The sequence below is a fragment of the Diceros bicornis genome, chromosome 40 (assembly GCF_020826845.1).
Source record: "Diceros bicornis minor isolate mBicDic1 chromosome 40, mDicBic1.mat.cur, whole genome shotgun sequence".
Taxonomy (NCBI): domain Eukaryota; kingdom Metazoa; phylum Chordata; class Mammalia; order Perissodactyla; family Rhinocerotidae; genus Diceros; species Diceros bicornis.
In genome coordinates this window covers 12,298,725-12,318,546 of record NC_080779.1, presented here as the reverse complement: position 1 = coordinate 12,318,546, position 19,822 = coordinate 12,298,725, and the positions used below count along the sequence as shown (strand labels likewise).

Here is a 19,822-nt window from a genome sequence, read left to right as displayed (position 1 = left end):
GTTAAGCTTACCTTCCCAGGATAGCCAGCTCTTGTGATAGCATATGATATAATACTGTACCTGGAACCAAGAGGAACTTCTAGACTAGTCAAGATTCTAATCCTTAAAGGCTTTAAAACAATTTTTTCTAAAAAAACAGGACCCCCAAATTTTGAAGATCAGTCTACGTGTTTTCACCAGTGTACAGCTCACACGTGCACGCTGCGAGCCTTCACAGTGCTGCCCAGTGCCGGTCAACGTGGCAAATGTGTTTGCCACAGCCCGGAGTACTCGGTGGTATTTGTGGGACAAACGTCAGGCCCGCAGGCCAGAACGCGGCGTAAACTGCTGCAAATAAAAGGTGGGAGGGACAGCGGAATGTCACGGCAGCACCCATGGTCACAGGGACATACGAGGTCAAGGCCTTGTGAATTCATAAAACAGAGCAGCAGAGTCAGAGACTGACAGAGGCGCAAAGGGCAGAGAAGCGAGCAGACGGTGTGAGCGCCATGAGAGGTGTGACAGCATAGCAGCGACCGGATCCGCTGTACCTGCTGCTGACTGGTTTAGCTCCATTCCAGCAGGTATTCGAGGCATGCATGACCATGCATGACCATGCATGACCATGCATGACCGCAAAGCTGCCGGGGAGCCACTGCTCTAGGTGCACTATCTCAAGCATGCTCCAAAACCAGTGTTTTGGGTAAACCAAGGCTGGGTAAGTCATGTACCAAAAGCTTTATGTTTTTTAGCTTTTTTCATGCTGTGATTCTAACCACTACTCCTAAGAGAGAACATTTTACCCTTCCTGTGGTATTACATCGTCACTGCTGCAGGTCTGCCTCATAGAAGAGAGGATGATGCATTACTTCAACAGACAGCTGCTCGCTTAGATTCAGCAAGGAGCTCACGGAGTACGGACTGAAGCCTTAAGCCCTCCAGCCCTCCGGAAGCCAGAGAACACCTTCCTCCCACAGCCACCGGCCATCTCCACGCAGCGCTTCATAAATGTGGTCAGAGGCTGCCAGAAACAGCAAGAGAGAGGAGGTGGGGGACTCACTATAAACTAATCCCCGACAAGAGAGGAATAATTCAAACCTTTTTCCTTTCTTCACACACACACAAGAAACTATTTTCCTCATTACATAAATACAGCATTTAAGTGCTATGTGTCTAAGAAAAGTTCATTTGATATTTCAAGGCTCTATGAGAAATGCCTTCAAACTTTCTAAAAATAATTTCTAAAGAGTCCTATAAGGGTTGTTTGCAAGACTAATCAAGATAAAACTACTACATTTCTAACCCCCAAATCCAAAAATACTCACACTAAAAAGCAACTCTTCAAATTTAAGGAAAAGCTTCATGTTAATTCGACATACATTCAGTTGGCTGGAGTGAGTGAATAGATTTGGCAGGGGTTTTAAGTAAACTCTCAGCTGACACAGCTGAGTTAGTTATTCTCCAAGAGAAGAGAACACCATCACTGTACTCTCACCATAAAGCAAGACTGAATTTGAGGACCAGACCCAGCATAACTTTTTTCTTCAACCTTCTTGAGGACGTGGTCCCTTCTTGAGCTGTGGTACACAGCTCAGGTCTCAGCTGCCAGGAGAACTCACAGATGATTACTCAGGAAGTCGTGGGAAAAAAATCCTACAACCAGAGCACCATGAAGGGCAGAGTGGGCACGAATCCGCTTCAAAGCATTTGGAGATGTGGCAGGGCCTCCCCACACAGCAGGACAGGACAAGTGCTCCCCAAAACGGGCTTGCGAGCAGAGACTCAGAGCCTTCACCTTTTCAAGTGCCTTGGAACTAAGCTCCTCAACATGCCAACTATCTCACAGATAAACAATACCGATCACCAAGGAATCTGTTCATGACATTTGTGTGCGAATTAATTTCCTCGGAGCAAATGATATTTTCACGCCTGTTTAAAAAACAAGCAGTCTCCCATGACAGATGCATTCATCATCTAAACAATCGAGCGGCCTTCCGGCCACTCCTCTGCCCAACATCTCTTCCAGCCAACAAACACAGTTGGCAACACAGCACCTCCAGAGCCCACGGGGCACCCGGGGCCAGAGTTCAGATTCTGAAAACACAGTCCCACATTCCTGAACCTGCTACTCACAGCCACTCCCTTCTAAGAGTAGACAAGAGAGCCATTAAAGAAAAATTGTAGAAAACATCCCATTTTCCATGTCTTGTTCATCCCGACCTGAATATCTCCATTTTTACAGATTTATTAAACACTTGCAAAGTCAGGAACTTGAGAAAACAGACACACAGACATCCAAAAAACAGAAGCTTCCTTCTAGAAGTTTTATTTCTACAAAGCATGGTAGATTCTAATCTATTAAAATTTCATTTATTTTAAAAATCCTTATTTCTGTTCCAAGCCTCTACTTCCAGTGATCCTCTGCAAAAAGCAACCAAAACCGCAAGCCCTCAAGATCAGAAATAAATCATGTTAGATATTTCCTGTCTTTTTACACCTAATAATAGTGTAAAACAGCTTGCAGAGATGAGGTATAGCAGCTTTTACGATGTGCCACTATGATATAAAACCCAGAGGTTTAGGGGTACCCAAATGTATTGTTTAAAAATTGCCACCTTCCCTAATGCCAGAGTCAGGCAGGGTAACCAACATGCATACATTAAATTCAGAGACATCCCCAAACCTCATTTGAGTTCACAGCTCTTCCTTCATCCATCAGACATTTTAATTACTGGCATTAATTACATTAATTAATTAATTACAGGTAACAAATGAAGTCCAGCCCCTTCCCCTCAACAGCCTATTAGGTTATAATGCCTTGAGGGTAAGAATTCTCTGCCCTCTTCCCCCACCATCTGTGCACAAATGGACTTTCCATCAATATTTGTTGAGTGTTGCTGACTGGTCAGCTTCATAGAAAGAAAAGAAAAGTGCCAGGGCTCTGCTACCAATAGCTTGGCAAATCAGAGGGCCACACCAACCTCGGTTTGCAAAATGAGGATACCAAGAGGCCTAGACAAATCTTTATCAACAGCCTAGCAAACTGGTACAGTCCTAGCTATACAGTCCAGTCCACAGAGGCCTAGACAGACTTGAGAATCAGATGCAAAAATCAAGTCTTCTCAAAAAACTAAATACAGAATTACCACATGATGTCACAATCCCACTTCTGGGAATATGTCCAAAAGAAGTGAAAGCAGAGACTTGAACAGATATTTGCACATGCACGTTCACAGCAGCATTATTCACAATAGCCAAAAGGTAGAAACAACTCAGTGTCCATCGATGGATGAATGGGTAAGCAAAATGTGGTATATACAGACAACGGAATGTTATTCAGCCTTAAAAAGGAAGGAAATTCTGCCACACACTACAACATGGGTGCAACTTGAGGCCATTATACTAAATGAAATAAGTCAGTCACAAAAAGACAAACACTGCATGATTCCCTTCATATGAGGTATCTAGAGTTGTCAAATTCATAGAAATAGAAAGTAGAATGGAGGTTGCCAGAGGCTGGAGGAGGGCGGATGGGGAGCTATTGTTTAACGGGTACAGAGTTTCAGTTACGCAAGGTGAAAAGCGTTCTGGAGATGGATGGTGGTGCTGATTGCACAACAATGTGAAGGTACTCAATGCCACTGAACTGTACACTTAAAAATGGTCAAAATGGTTAAGTTTTATTTTATATATATTTTACCATCATTTTTTAAAAATCTGTTACTTAAACCATTAACAAACAAAACAAGGGTCTCAACAGACACAAGCCCAGCACATGAGGAGAGGGAGCAGGTCCGGAGGAGCTAAGCTGGGCTGGGGGAAAGCAGCCCTGGGAGCTTCCGTTTCAGGAATCCCTTTATCTTTCTAGAAAGGGCTAAACTCAGAGAAGTGAAAACAGAGTGAGAGCATCTCTGCCTCGGATCAGTCAGGCTCCTCATCTGTAAACAAGGAACAGGGGCTTGTGGTCTCCATTCACCCTGCCGTGACCCTCGCAGACACAACAACCAGGAGTCCCCACAGCGAGACGGGGGCCATCCTCGTGACTGGAAGACTTGAACCCACAGCTGCTGAGGTTATTTTTAAACAGGAAGACGAGTCCACTTCATTCCAGTCACCTACAGAAAAGGAAGGGAGCGGGGCACCCTGAAGCGCTGGCAGAAGCCGACTGGACCAACGCTCACAGAGCAGCAGGGCCGAGCCCCCAGACGTGTCTGCGCCCCGAGGCCCAAGCCAGAGCCCAAGGGCCCCGAGCTAAGCTGTGCTTACAGGTATACCGGTGCCTCGGGCCCTAATGAGGAAAAGGAGCCAGAAAGACTTCAAAGGGGCAGAAGCCGCTTACTTCAATTCTTTTGGCCCCGACACAGAGCTTACAGATAACGTACCCAAAGCAGGCAAGAACCTAAGAAATGTGGCTCCAAAGCCCTACTCCCTGGACTAAATATTTCAGTTTTTAAGGACAAGGGCTACAAAAGCCAATCTCTTATAATGTAGTAAAAACAACACAAAATGTTTTATTTTTTTTTTTTTGCTGAGGAAAATTTACCCTGAGCTAACATCTGTTGCCAATCTTCCTTTATTTTGTACGTGGGTCGCCGCCCCAGCGTGGCCGGCGACGAGTGGTGTGGGTCTGTGCCCAGGAACCAAACCTGGGCCGCGGAAGCGGAGCACATGCAACTTAACTACTAGGCCATGGGGCCAGCCCCTACAAAATGTTTTAATGAAGTAAGTTTAAAATGATGCCCAGGCTGACATATTCAAGGGGATTTGCAGTGCACACTTGAGAATTCCAATCCTCGATTAATTACTCGAGTAAGTAATTACTAGAGTAGAGTGACTCTAGATTAATTACTAGAGTAAGTTCCATGAGTGCAGGACTTTGTTTTGTTCGTTACCTGGAAGAGAGTGAGACACATAGAGGCACACAGTAAATACGTGTTGAAGGAACTTCTTTTCCAAGATTTTCATTCTCTTAAAATTCATGTGTTTATTGACCACAATCAAGGCCTAACCTAACACTGTAACATGTACACATGATATTAAAAAGTCTTATGTCCAAGTTGCTTATAGCTTGCGGGAGGTGGAGAACACCTATATACACCATCTGTCCTATTGCCTAGGGCAACCACAACCCCGAGAAACCTCAACTCTTTAAAACCCAGCTTACAAAAATGGTTGTTTCAAACAGAAAAGCAGAAGGTAGTTAGTTCAGACTCACAATAAAGTTACTTTTCCTTCAGAAATTTCCTAAATAAAGGATTTTTAAAAAAAGAGTTATAAGTATACTTTACATTTTGTTATTACAGGCTAAAAACACCTCTATCAAAGTGGACAATTGCTTCCAGGTTCACACTTAAACTTATTTGTTTATTTAACTTTTTATTTAGAAATAACTTCAAGCTTAAAGAAAAGCTTCAAGAATTGAAACAGGACCAAGAACTCTCATATACCCTTTGCCAGGAAACAGGTTCCCTGCTGTTAACAGCTCACCCTGCTCGCTCTACCATTTGCTCTCTTTCTCCTTCTCTCTCTGTTAATATGAAATGATATGATATATGATACGACATAATTACACGCAAATTTTTTCTGAATCATTTGAAGGGAGGCTTTTTTCCAAGAATAGGGATATTCTCTTACACAACTTCGCTAAATTCAACACGTGGTCCCTTTATCTACCATTTGTACTCCAGTTTTGTCATCTGACCCAATACGAACACCCTTTATAGCATTTTCCCCCTCCAGTGCAGGACCGTTCCAGGGTCGGGCAGTACATTTAGTTACCACATCTCTGTAGTTTCTTTTAATCCACAACCTTTGTCTTTTATGACTGACATTTTGAAGACAAAAGTCCCCATCCCCCCCTTTTTTTGTTTTGGACAGTTTTGATCAATGAAGTTATTTTCAGCTTGTAATAAAAACATTCTTACATCTGAAATACTATTATCTTATTCAAATTTATAGATTTTTCTATGAATTTTTAATAATTTGTTCTGTACTTAAAATGTACATCTCTGTGAAGTTGCTAGACATGGGAAAAATGTCTGATTTATACGATTCAATTTAATTCTAAATAAGACTTTTCAGGAATGCATACAGCAATATTACACATATGCATTTGAGAGCACGTGTTCCCAAAGCTTCTGGGATTATGATCTCTTTTTGGGTGAGTACATCAGCCATCAAGTCTCTCTCTGAGATTCTCCCTCCCTCCCTCTCTCCCCCCTCTCCTTCTGTCTCTCCTTCTTCCTCCTTTCCTCTCTCTCTCCCTCCCATGCACACATACAGACTTTCTAATGATCTTTCTAGTATAAATGGATGCTCATCTATGGGGACTCTGGTCTTGAATCTTAGTAAGATTTCAGGCACCATCAACACAATCAGATCTCTGGCTTTGCTTATAGTTTGGGTTTCTACAAGTTTTAATTCAAAGAAAGTACATACGTTTACTATTACATGATTCTAGCTTAACTTTGGCTATTAATATAGAATGCTCAAATCCGGCTTTCCAGCCCATATAGGAAGTCAAAATTAAACAAGAAAAGCCACTTTAACAGTGGGATACACATCCTATCAAAGAGAATTTTCCAGTTCTACAAGAGGCTCTCCAACTCCTTTTCTCCTCAAATCCCAAATGTTGTATTTGGATAAATGAAAACAAGCAAAAGGCTGAAAGACAAACACCATCCCCTAGCGCAGACCCTTTCACTGCAAGCCCTCTGAGCAGCAGACATCAGAACTGTAGCGCCAGTAAACGCCACCATCAACCTCACCTAATAGCAACTCCCCAATTAATACACCAGAGCGCAGTGTGAGCACTATTAGCTCCCCTGCCTGTGAAGCTGGCTCAGGTACTTTACTTCAACTAGCAGGTGGCGGTGCAGTGGACGCACATCTCGTGTTTACTTTACCAGTCCGGTGATATACACTGGCCAAAACACAGCCGGGAAAACACCAATTCACACGGACTGCCCCCTACTCAAGGAGCATGTGCCCTGGCATGAGCTCATTGGGGGCTGGAATCTCTGAGCTCCACAGGAGCCCCCACTTCCCAGGAAATCCAGTAACATGAGCAGATTACCGAGACAGGCGACCCTGCTGATTCCAAGGGTAATTTTCACCTTAAGCAGTTTTTGTCCTTCCTGTTGATGCTGGAACCTAATCTCCACATTAAGAGACAGTTCAAGAGCCAGCACTGATGGCCTAGTGGTTCAAGTTCAGCGCTCTCACCGCTTTGGCAGCCCGGGTTCATTTCCCGGTGGTGGAACCACACCACCTGTCTGTCAGTGGCCACGCTGTGGTGGTGGCTCACATAGAAGAACTAGGGGGACTTACAACTAGGATATACAGCCATGCAGTGGGACTTTGGGGAGAAAAAAAAAAAAGAGGAAGATAGGCAACAATGTTAGCTCAGGGCGAATCTTTCCCTGCAAAAAAAAAAGAGAGAGAGAGAGAGCTCCATTATATTGGGATTAAACAGTATCCACTTTGAAATGTGAATGAGTCTCCATTATCTCCTTTACCAAAAAAAAGTCTAAGGGAAGCTACAGGTTAAAACAAAAACACACAGGCACATGCATGCACACGCGCACACACACAGACACACACCAAGTTTTGGGACACTGGGTTGACTAAAATCTAGTCTCTCCAGCCAAATCCTTGCTGTGATTGAATCCTTGACGGGTGGAAGGTCATGAGCTATATATTCTGAAAGCAATCTATATGTCTTGCTTACATTTTATGTTTATTTTTAATTACAACAGCAACATAACAGAAAGCCAGAATCTACTTTAGCTCTCTATGCTCCCACAGTAGGTGAAATATCCAAATTTCTATCTGAGGTTGAGCTATGCTGTTTCTGCCTTTTAAAAGTGTTTCTGTCATGCAAATATTGCTTCTCAAGTGAGAAACTCCAGAAACTCCTTCCAAACCTTTCATCACCAGGCCAATCCCATTTTAAGAATGCACTATATTTCCTTATTAAAACATCCCTCACCCCAAACATTGAATCACAAGTTGATTTAAAACGCTATTAAATGGACTCAGTAATTCAGAATAGTCAAACTTCTTGGTCAACCTTTGTAATTTACTGAAATGAGATTTAATCTTTATTCTCCTTTGATAAATAAATTCTATTTTTTGAATCCCGATAACATTATATGTAATAAGAGACTATTTACATTTATGAAGCTGAGAAATGAAGTCTGGTCAAAACACTTAGTGAAGTCAGATCAGAGTGCCACCAGCACTCACCCCGGACAAGATGGTACAAGGGGTGTCCCACACACAGGCAGATCAACGCACACCACGTGACCCCAAATGCCAAGCAAGTAACACCATCAATTTTTAACTTGCCATAGTCGCCTCCAAGAATTTCTTTTGCCAGGTAAAATAATCAATGTCCAGTGCTAAGCCAATATCCTTGGGCTCCATTTAAATCAGTTCATTCTTTTGGTGGTCAGTTACAGATTCTCTGAGGCAATTTTTTTTTCCAATACTGAGAACTTAACCTCATTTCTAGAGCAAAATTCCTTGGGAAATGGTTGCTGAGCTCCCCCTCACCTGGACGCTTTACCTACTTTCTTGACTTACTCAAATCCTACCCATGCCCATCTCAAGGCCCAGCAGCTCTCCCCAAAGTCCACAACACCTGCAGATCCAGCATTCAACAGATACTCGATGTGCCCACAAATAATAAATCTGTAACCAAAAAAAACCCCCAAACAACTGAATCTCACCTTGACAGAGCTGCCCTCGCATGCCATCCATACTTCCTCACCACCCATCCAGTCTGCAGCCCACTCCTAGACCACATCTACCTGCACCCAAACTGCTCTCGCTGAGGTCGCCCATGTCATACAAGCCTTTTCCGAACCATACTGCAGGGTTGATCCCTCCTCCCTCTCTCCTTCCTGAATACACGTTTTTCTTGGTTTCTGGGAAAATACACTCTGCTGATTTCCTCCTGTTCCCCTGATCACTCCTCAGTCCCTCTGTGTTTTCCTCCTTTACAGGCCTTACTAGACAGCTCACAGGCACATCAAACTTAACTTGTCCAAAACAAGTTAACTTTTGCAGATGCTGTTTCCTCTGCTCAGAAGGCCTTTCTCCCACTTTTTACCAGGCTAACACCATCCTACACACTCTGCAGGTCTCGGCTGAGATCACAGGTCCTCAGAGAAATGTTCCCCGATACCCCGACCTAAATGTTTCCCTGTAATTCCCTCTCACACCCCCTGCACCTCCCACCATTTATAATTCTGTATGTTGTGGTATAATAGTGCCCCACCACTACCACCACCACCTCCACCCCTCTAAACTATAAACTTCACGAGAACACAGGCCCTGGCACTATTCAATGAAATGTTCTTTTGGCCTTTTCCTCTTTAAATACAGATAATTAAATGGATTTTGCCAGCATATCTGGAGAATATAACAGTTCGAAGTATAAATGCTTCCACAAAGCAAAAACTGTTTTTGTTATTATTATACAGTCATGCATTGCTCAGCAATGGGGATACGTTCTGAAAAATGCGTCATTAAGCGATTATGTCATCGTCTGAACATCATAGAGTGTACTTACACAAACCTATATGGTACAGGCTACTACACACCTAGGCTGTATGGTACTAACCTTATGGGACTACCGTCGCATATGTGGTCCATTGTTGACTGAAACGTTAAGTGGTGCATGAGCGTAACTATTATTGTTTTGCAGGTTAAGAAACTGAAACCCTAGAAAGAATGGGTGACAGTCACTCATCTCTGAGGCTAGAGGAGAGACAAAAATCATTAGCTTATAACTCTAAACTGATTTCCTCTCTAGAGAAAAAACTCCAGAATAGGTATCTTTTCATTTCAAATAAAAGTACCTGACTAGATTAGATGCATTTCTGAAAATAGTTTTTAAGCCTCTGTGAAACTAACACACCCCACACATGCTAGATATTTCAAAGACTAAATATAGTTTACTGAAAGGACAAACATCTGAAGCACAGGCAGTCCAGGAGCAATCACGTTCCACGAGGCAATAACGCACCACGGTTTCAATGCCTCTCCTGACCCTGTTACCCACATACAGCTGGTAACCAGAAAAACGCCAAGCTCTCCCAAATTTTAGACTCTGTCTGTATTCTATCAAATTATACGTGCATGGAAGGAAGCATAAAATTCTACAAGGCTCGTGAGAAACACAACAGTCCCCTCAGCCTTCCCTACTCCCACTTCCCAGCTCCCCAAGGGCAACCACTTCCAATTCTTAACTGACTGTCCTTGGGCTTACCTTCACAGCTCCAAAGGGCATGTTTCTATTACCACTTCTCAAATTTTAGTTCAGGCTTTGGCTGTCAGCTTTCGGAAGTGGAGGATCTAGCTCCCTTTCACTGACTAACACCGCTACCAACCACTCACACCTCACTTTGGCAATAATTTTGGTTAAGTCACTAATTGATATTCACATTATTATAACTACGTAAACATTACTGAGAGCTCAGCTTTGTAGTAAAACTATGAAACCTTTCCTAACCTACACAACTTTTTATTTTCCCTGGAGTTAACAACTATCCTGGAATTTTTGGCTTATTTAAATATCAGTAATTTACCCACAAATTTCCCCCCAGCGTGCAGATCTTCCTTCAATATGTACAAGCATGCTGGGTGCTCTATCAATTTCTTCTCTCCTCGGAGTTGTTCTGGAGCCTTCTGCCCTGCTCCAATCTGGACTGAGGGGTCTCCCAGCTGTCATCTTGGGATCTCCCTTCCCCATCATCCTGGAGTTTCACTTATAATGATTTTTTCTTTTTTTTTTTTTATTTATTTATTTATTTTATCCCCCCAAAGCCACAGTAGATAGTTGTATGTCATAGTTGCACATCCTTCTAGTTGCTGTATATGGGACGCGGCCTCAGCATGGCCGGAGAAGCGGTGCGTCGGTGCGCGCCCAGGATCCGAACCCGGGCCGCCAGCAGCGGAGCGCGCGCACTTAACCGCTAAGCCACGGGGCCAGCCCTTAATGATTTTTTCTTACACAAGTAACAAAAAGCACAAACTATTAGAGAGAAATATTGGCACATTTGACTGCATGAAAATTAAGAATTTTGGTTCTTCAAAAGACCCATAACAGAAATAAAAAGTCAAGCCAAAGAGTGAGAGATTTTTTTTTTTTTTTGGTGAGGAAGATTTAGCCCTGAGCTAACATCTGTTGCCAGTCCTTCTCTTTTTGCTAAGGAAGACTGGCCCTGGGCTAACATCCGTGCCCATCTTCCTCTCCTTTATATGTAGGACGCCTGCCACAGCACGACTTGATAAGCTGCATGTAGGTCCGTGCCCGGTACCTGAACCCGTGAACCCTGGGCCGCCGAAGTGGAGCGCATGAACTTAACCACTATGCCACCAGGCTGGCCCCAAGAGTGAGAGATTTTTTAATACACATAATTGAAAAAGAATACAGGACACATAGATACATGTGCATGCACATGCATACACACACACACACACACACACACACAGCTCCCAAAATAAGAAAGAGACGGACAACCCAATAGAAACAGTGGGCAAAAGACACAAACGTTTCTCAAAAGGCAAAACAAATACTTTCTAGACACATAAAAAGATTCTCATCCCTATCTATGAGTTATAAAGGAAAATAGCATCTCAGTGGTTCTGAGATACTATATGAATACCTACCAGAATGGCAAAAAGTAACATCTCTGACAATATCAACAATTGGCAAGGATGTGCCAGTATGGGAATTTTTACACACTGCTACCGGAACCATAAATTGGCACAATCACTTTGGAAAGCAATTTGGAATTATCTAGAAAAGCTGAAAATGCACATCCCTATGACCCAGCATCAGGGCTGTTCACAAATGTTCCAGTTTTCTTCTCCTTCCAGGCATATGGTAGGATGGCACTTCCCCATGTCTCTGAGGTTACACAGAGCCATGGATTTGCTTTGGCCAATGTAATGTGAATAGAAGGGACAGGTGTCATTTTCAGGTAGAGGCTCTAAGAGCCAGAATGAGATTCACCAAATTGCTTTCCCCTTACCATGGTGATCGTGGAAGCATTAGGAATGGAACCTCCATCAGCCTGTATTCGAGAGCCCACAATGAGAAGAGACCCCTGCAGACCCACACTGGATAGACAACATGAGGGAGAAGTAAATTAATGTGAGTCCACTAAGATGTTTGGAGTGTTTGTTACCTCAGCATAACCTAGCCCATCTCAGCTGATACACTCAACAAGGTCATTCATAGGGATATTCTCCAGAGAAACTTTTACACATGTGAACATTATATAAGAATGTTCACAGCAGCATTATTTGTAATAGCAAAAAGAAGAAACCCAAACATCAACTGACAGGAGAATGATTAAATAAATAATGGTATATTCATTCAATAGATTACTACACATCAACAGAAACGAATGAACATGGTACATGCATCACCATGGTTCAACGTTAGAGAAACATTACTATATAGAGAGAGAGAGACAGATAACTATAAATATAACTGGGAAAGGAGAAAAACAAGCTATAGAAAAATACACAAAGTATGATTCCCCTTGTATAAAGTTATAAAAACATACAAAAGTAAACAATGTATTGATTAGGGATACATATAAATGTGTTAAAACTAAAAATAAAATCAAGGAGTATTAACATATAATTCGGGATAGTAATGCCCACAAGGGAGGGAGGGTATATATTCAGGAAAATACACAAGAGGTCTCTCAGGCATTGGAAATATTCTATTTTTTAGTGACAGATGGCGGGCACCGTTATTACTTATACTTTACATTTACATTATATACTCCTATGCACATAAAAGATTTCACCTTTAAAAACTTCAGGCAAACTACCATCTTATTTATTATTTTTGAATGTCCATTCTCTATTAGCAACTATTTATTCAGAATAAAACCAATCACAAAATATGGTACATTTTCCTAAGGAGATCTTATTAGGGGCTATTTATTTTGTTGTTGATTTTTATTCCCTTTTTTTTAAATTAAAAAAAAAGGAAACAAAAAATAATAAAATCTGATGGGACAACACACTCACCAAATGTTCAAGAACATTAATGACTCGAATTCACAGAGCTGTGTCAGTTGGCTGGTGAGGTACTAGGGAGATCATTCTGGGTCTGTATGGGATCATTTACATCAAGGTTACCAACAGGTGGTTCTAACAGCTGGGCTGGCGCAGCTAACAAACTACCACCAGTCCTCACAAGCACGCAGGGCAGGCGTGAGAAACAGCAATAACAACACTCTATATTAGTTATTCTGGTTTTCTGCCTAATTTCCTTTTTAGGACTATGTGAAACATTTCTCAACCCCAAAGGCTCACACCTATCAGTTCTCCTTGGACATCCATGCATTCACTAAATATCTATCATGGGTGCTCCAGTGACAGAAACTGTTCCAGGGCTGGAGGCACAATGGTGAGGGATGCAGACCTGGGACTCCCCTTCTGGAGTTCAGGGTCCCTTCACAAGAAACAGATAAAGCCACAAAGAGCCCCATCACGACAAACAGTGGTGAGTGCTCTAAAGGCAAAGTAGAGAGCATACAAGAGGATCACGGGAGGGGTCAGGTCCAACATCTCCAGGCAGCGGAGCTCAGGCTGGGCCCCGAAGGGTGAGCAGAACTAGCCGGGCAGAGGGGCCAGCCAGTGAAGACCCTGGGAGAGGAGAGGACCTGACACACTGGAGGGTCTGTGTTTAAGAGCAGAAGGTGAAGGAGAAGCAGCCCTGAGAGGTGGTACAGGGATAGCTCACGCAACACTCAAGGAGCTGTTAAAATATGCTCAGGGCTGCTTTTTTATTTTTTTAAAGATTTTATTTATTTATTTTTTCCCCCGCAAAGCCCCAGTAGATAGTTGTATGTCATAGCTGTACATCCTTCTAGTTGCTGTATGTGGGACGCGGCCTCAGCATGGCCGGAGAAGCGGTGCGTCGGTGCGCGCCCGGATCCGAACCTGGGCCGCCAGCAGCGGAGCGCGCGCACTTAACCGCTAAGCCACGGGGCTGGCCCATCAGGGCTGCTTTTTAACACAACTGATCAAAGTTTAACAAAATAGGGGGGAAAATCTGTGCTGGAAATATGACCAGATTTACTAGTTTCATTTTAAATAAATTCCTCCTTTATCCAATGCTGCCAGAATGTGGAGTCAAGATCATAAAATCCTATCCCTTCACACCTAGTAAATGAATTCTTTAAAAGCTACAAGCCTCTCAATCATTTTCAGCTCTTCCCAGAGTCCCAATTAGGCTGAAAGAGTTGGCCTCTACTCCCCACACCCGCACACCCGCACATTTGTACCTCACATTATTTCCTGGAGTGACACAGACCATGCCTTGTTTGATTATCTAATTACAAATACATTGCCCTTATTATGCTCTCATTAAATGCAACTGTTGGAAACCCCAAAGCTTTTATTAATGGCTTATCAGCCCTTACACATGTATCAGTTATTTTACCTAGATAAATCCTCCGATTTATGATTCTGAAGTCAAAGTACTTCCTTTATTTGTGGTTTCTTCCTGAATGTACCATATTCTTCCACAATACTGCTTGTGGAAAACAACACCAAAGCATGTAAGACTCCAGAGCCAACCTATGGGAAGTCGACACAATGCCATGGCTGCCCTGCCCTGATCCCTCCCCGTCAAGGACGTTGGTGGAGATGAAATCCACCAACAAATTCAGCTACCTGAGCAGGACTCGAGCCAACGTCAGATGGACTAGCCAAGAAACGCAACACCCATGCTGGGCTTCACCAGTTTCCAACCTTTCAACAGAGTCATTCTGAGCAAGCCTAGTGACCCCACATGAATCGCTGGCGTCAGTTTCATCCCCGCCCGTCTTGGGACACTGTTCTAAAAAGGCAGCAGATGATGCACTCTGGGCACAGCCACTCACACTCAATGCATGGAACACTGAGATGAAGTTCCCTGTATTTACTAGGATTTAACATGTACATGTACAAAGCAGCCCTGTACCCAAATCCTGCTAGCACAAATTGCAATTTAAATATTAATCTCCTCATTACACTTATTAAATACTGCACTAATAGATAAATGAATGTTTCCTACATCCTTCACTACAGTGCAAACTTCTTCACAACACCTTTATTCTGTGAAGCCCTCTCGTTATTCAACTTTTTAAATGTTACTTTACTTTTCTTTTTTCAAACCTACTAGGTGGCAAGCACAACAAAGCCCTTGAGGGATATAGTTTATTTTAATTCTAACCCTCATTTTAATTGGAACCCTTGTGCATTGCTAGTAGGAATGTAAAATGGTACAGCCACAGTGGAAAACAATTTCTAATCCTCTAAAGTAAGCTTCATTATTGCCCCTCTCTTGAGGCTGGGTTATAACTAAGGCTCAAAGAAAGTGAACAGACTAGCCCAAGGCCTCTCGGCCCAGATTTGTAACCAACAGACTCATCTTGACTCCAAAGCCCATATTTTCCACTACACCATACTTCTCCGTGACCCTAACTCTTAGGAAATCGATTAGCCCATAATACTACAAACGCAAGGACAGGAACAGGGGCTGAGGACAGACATTCTGAAAAGCAGAAAACACCAATATCTTATTCAAATTACAACTTTTTAACTGCCAGCCTCTTTGGGAAAAGTATTGCAAAATTAGGAAAGCACATAAAACAACACTGAAAAAAAATAACACCCTTCAGGAAGCACATCTGGGTGGTGATACTGGGTCTTTAAAGTTATGTTTAGGCCACTCATTTTAAGTGCTTCAGAGAACACGGGGGGAGAGGGCAGTGATGCTGTTCTTCGTCCACTGCCTCCCCCATGCTAACTTCTCCCACTCTTTGTTCTCCCAGAGCTGACTGAACTTTTATAAGAAATATTCCCACGGGCTGGAGACTGTATGCAAGTGAATACTGTATAACTTTACTTCCTCCCTTCTCAGGCAGCAAATTCACTTCTGTCAGGGGAGTTTGGCAACATCTTCTAAGACTGTATTCAGCCACACCATGTTCTAAACGGAGGAAAAGGTCACTGCCTCCCACTACGGCCCCCAGGCCCAGGATTTCCTTCTCCAGACCGGTCCCAAGGGTGGTAACGGAGGCCACCTGAGAAGCTGGTGCCATGATCCTTCCCCCTCAAAGGAAGCAGCTACAACAAAAGACAGAAGGAGGAGGTCTCTGTTTCCCATCCACTCCCTCCAGCTTTCCACAGTGGTCAGACTGGCAGGTAAACAGGAAGCCAAGAAGAGAGAGGGGATGTTCCACTTGATCAGCTCAGCCTCAGTCAGAAACGCTGGGCCTCCACTCCCACCCAACTTCTAAGAAACAAGTGGGATCCATCATTCATGCATGTATTCATCCAACTATTCATCCTGCAAATGTTTACTGAGCATATGCTGTGTGATAGAGACCATCATAGGTAAAAACACCTGCCCTCATGGAAGAGATAATTTAGTAGAGAGACACAACGAACAAAACAGATAAGTACACTGTGTATCAGAAAGTGAGAAAGTTATGGAGAAGATAAAACCGGAGATGTGTATAAGGAGTGTGTGTGTGTGTAACTAAGAGGATGAATTATAATCCTCAATGAAACAAAACCTTATATTTCTGAAGGTGGGCAATTTTTAAACACGTCAGATTACTTTAAATGCCAATGGAGACCTCACATGTTTAAGCTTCTACTGTCTATTAACAAATTCAGCATCGCAATAAAAGAAAAGAGACACTTCTTCCTTCATGCCCCCTTACATTTTACTTCCAACCCCTCTCAACCATCTCTACTTACTTCTCCCCAAAGAAAAGCCTAGAACAGGTCAGAACCCACATCACGTTAGGCCCCACTATTTTCATACATAAACTCAATCTAAGTTTTAAACCTTTAAAATAAATCGCTAAAAATTTGCCAAATGAGAATTCTACATTTTCTGAAAACCACCACCAATATGGAGCTGCCGTCAGTGTCACATCAGTCTTGATTTCCCAACATTGGTAAGTGGCCCCGTTAAGACCAGCCCAACGGTGGATGTGGTAACTCGCGGTTGCTCAATGGGCACAGCATGTCATTTGCTTCCCAGCTAAATGTCCAAAGGTAAAGTGTCCAGCTGCCGAGGAGATGTCATCCTTTCACGATCAACAAGAGGTTCTGAGTCTCCAAGAAATAAAGCAAAGTGTCATCTGCCTTTTTGTGGGGTATTTCGCTCCCTTTTTTGGTTTACCTTATTGCATTTAAGAATTAAGAAAATTGTGCATATCCACAGTAAGCCCAAACCAAAGTCAACACCAAGTAATGACAAAGCCATAGGTACAATGACAATATGAGACCGGCTTGATTTTGGAATGCAACAGGAGGGGGACCGCATCATTTTGAGTTCATTACAGAGAAAGCCTGGACAACAAAGCCAGGCTCTCCAGAAGGGCAGCTGTCCTGAATCTCTATCAGACATCATATGAGAGGCTTTGCCCTCCTTGTCTGGACCATCTACCCTGCTAGATGGTGAATAACCTGAAGTCTTTCCCAAAGCAGCCACACGGGCAACCCACACAGTGTGCAGTGGACTAAGTGAACGAAAGCACTTGGTGGACAAATGTTCCTTATGTTTCCCATTTCACAAATTTTCAAGCCCTGTCCTTACCCTCTACTAAAGGAGACCATTTATAGGCTGGATACCATGCTTAAGGCACCAAAAATTAAGATACACTACCCACAAATGACTGGGGGGCCAAAACCCTCCTCTGGCCTCTTTGCCTCTGATGGGCCTCACAGGGCACTACCAACCTCCATTTCCCAAGAGCTCTGGCATCAAGTGCCACTGTGCTGCTCAGGGGTCCAAGGCGGCTATGGCCTCCTGCCTCCTACACTCTCTCCTCAGACCTTAAAACAGCTCCCAGAGAAGATCTCCTGCTGCTCAACCTGTCCCCAGGGCTCACTACAACCCTAGGTCACCCCACTACCCCTTTCATCCACACTCCTCAACTACCCCACCACTCTTTCAGCCAGAATCCAACCAACTCCCACCTACTCCTTCAGGCTTAGGGAAGTGTGCCCTCCGTCAGGAATCCAACTGCCGGCTTTTTCGCCTTCTGAGTCTAAAGTACAGGAAGGGTAACCCCCCTTGCATTTGGCTGTGCTGTTTCAGGGTGTACTGATCACATTTCCCCACAGACTGTACTCCAGGAGGGCCTCCCCCGGAATAAACAGACAACAGTCACCAACAACAAGCCCAGGGACCCAAGTGTGGTCCCTTGACCTCTCTCTCTGACCTTGGTCTCCTCCTCAGTGTAAGGAGGGATATGATGGAAAGAAGATCTAAGGTCCCTTTTATTTCAGATTCCAAATTTTGAAAATTCCATATAGGTTCCCCAGACACAACTGAAAAAGGCTAATAAATTGTTCCTCCACTGACCGGTTTAAATAAGTGTCCCAGCTAATGCAAGCTGGCCTCAATTTTTTCAAATGCTTGATTTTCTAAGAGCTTTGGATCATAACTTTTAGGGAAAAAAAATGCTTTGTTTTTCACACATTTTACAAGCCTGAGTTTTCTACTCCTTTCATTCCTTGGAAGAAACTGAAGAGGGACTGACGCGCTCGATTCTGCTACTAAGATCACGAGCTTGGGATTCGCACTGCCTCGGTTTCTCCTCCGGACTTGGAGACGGTCCCCACCCGCCCTGCCGACACGCCCGACGGTCCCGGATCGCCAGGGCCTCCCGGGCTGCGCCCGGCCGCGGGCTGGCGCGTGTCCCCAGCCGACACACCACCTGGAGCCTCGGGCGCGTCCAGACGGCCGGCCGGCCGGGGCGCAGCCCGCTGTCACCCGGCCCCGCACCGCGGCCCGCGCTCCCTCCGGTCACGCTCCAGCCCGCGTTCGTCCTTCGATTCCCGAGCCAACTCTGGCCTGCAGGCGGTCACCGAGCCAGGCGGCGAAGGCACCTGCGTCCCCCGGAAAAACGCACGAGCCCGCAAGTCCCTTCTGCCACAACCTCGACGGGGGCTGGCCAGAGGAATGCGGCAGAAAGGAAAGCAAGCCCGCGGCGGGGCCGGCCCGGCCCGCGGCTCCCAGGAAACCGCCACCTGCGAGGCGGCCCGGCGGGGAGCGAGGTCGAGGCCGCCCGCCGCGCCCCTTACCCGTGAGGCGGCCGCCCCCCTCGCCGTGCCCGCGGCGCCGCTGCAGGATGAAGTAGCAGCTGCTCTTCTGAGTCACCCAGAGCTTCAGGGCGTTCTTCAGCAGCACCTCCTCGGGCTTGAGCCACATCGCGGCGGTCTGGCCGCGCCCGCGGGCCCCGGCTCACATCGCCCCGGCCGCCGGCCGCGCCGGCCCGAGCCCGCTGGGGAGGAGGCGGCGGCGGCGCGGGCCGCGGCTTCAGCGCCCCCCGCGAGAGTCCGCGAGCGGCGGGCGCAGCTCGCCCCGCGCAGCCCGCCGCTGGCCCCGCCCCCGGCCCCGCCCCCGGCCGCCCCGGCTCCGCCCCCTGCGCCCCCCCCCCTCCCGCCGCTCCCGCGGCGCCGCCGGGGTTTCCGAGTCCAGCGGCCCCGGCGCACAGTTCCGGAGCGGAGGGAGGAAGTCCCGTCCCTGCCGCCAGGTTCCCGCTCGGCGCCCCGCTGCGCCCTCCTCCCTCCTCCGCCCCTCCCGGGGGGCAGCCCCGCACAGCCGGGGGCGTCTCCCTGCCCCTCGTCCCGAGAGCAGGAGGAGGCCGGGGAGAAGACGTCTCGTTCTCACAGCCGCGCGTTGCCCCCCCCCCGGACACTGATCTTTTGGGGGACGGAATGTCCGCCAGGACACCCAGGTGTGTTTGGAGTAACATCGCAGTTAACATAACAGGAAACATTTTTACAGAGAACACAA

General features: G+C 45.2%; 1 protein-coding gene across 4 annotated transcripts in view; it reads right to left on the bottom strand.

Moving 5' to 3' along the window:
* Nucleotides 1-19,311, bottom strand: part of TBC1D8 (TBC1 domain family member 8) — a 116,981-nt gene extending 97,670 nt beyond the window's left edge. For 2 of the 4 annotated variants that reach the window (XM_058534453.1, XM_058534454.1), the window contains exon 1: nucleotides 19,108-19,311. In XM_058534453.1, the coding sequence (XP_058390436.1) occupies nucleotides 19,108-19,234 (127 nt within the window). In that variant the 5' untranslated portion in view covers nucleotides 19,235-19,311. The remainder of the gene's footprint in view (nucleotides 1-19,107) is intronic. The other 2 variants (XM_058534455.1, XM_058534456.1) reach the window with 1 other exon arrangement.
* Between the last annotated feature and the right edge of the window lie 511 nt (nucleotides 19,312-19,822).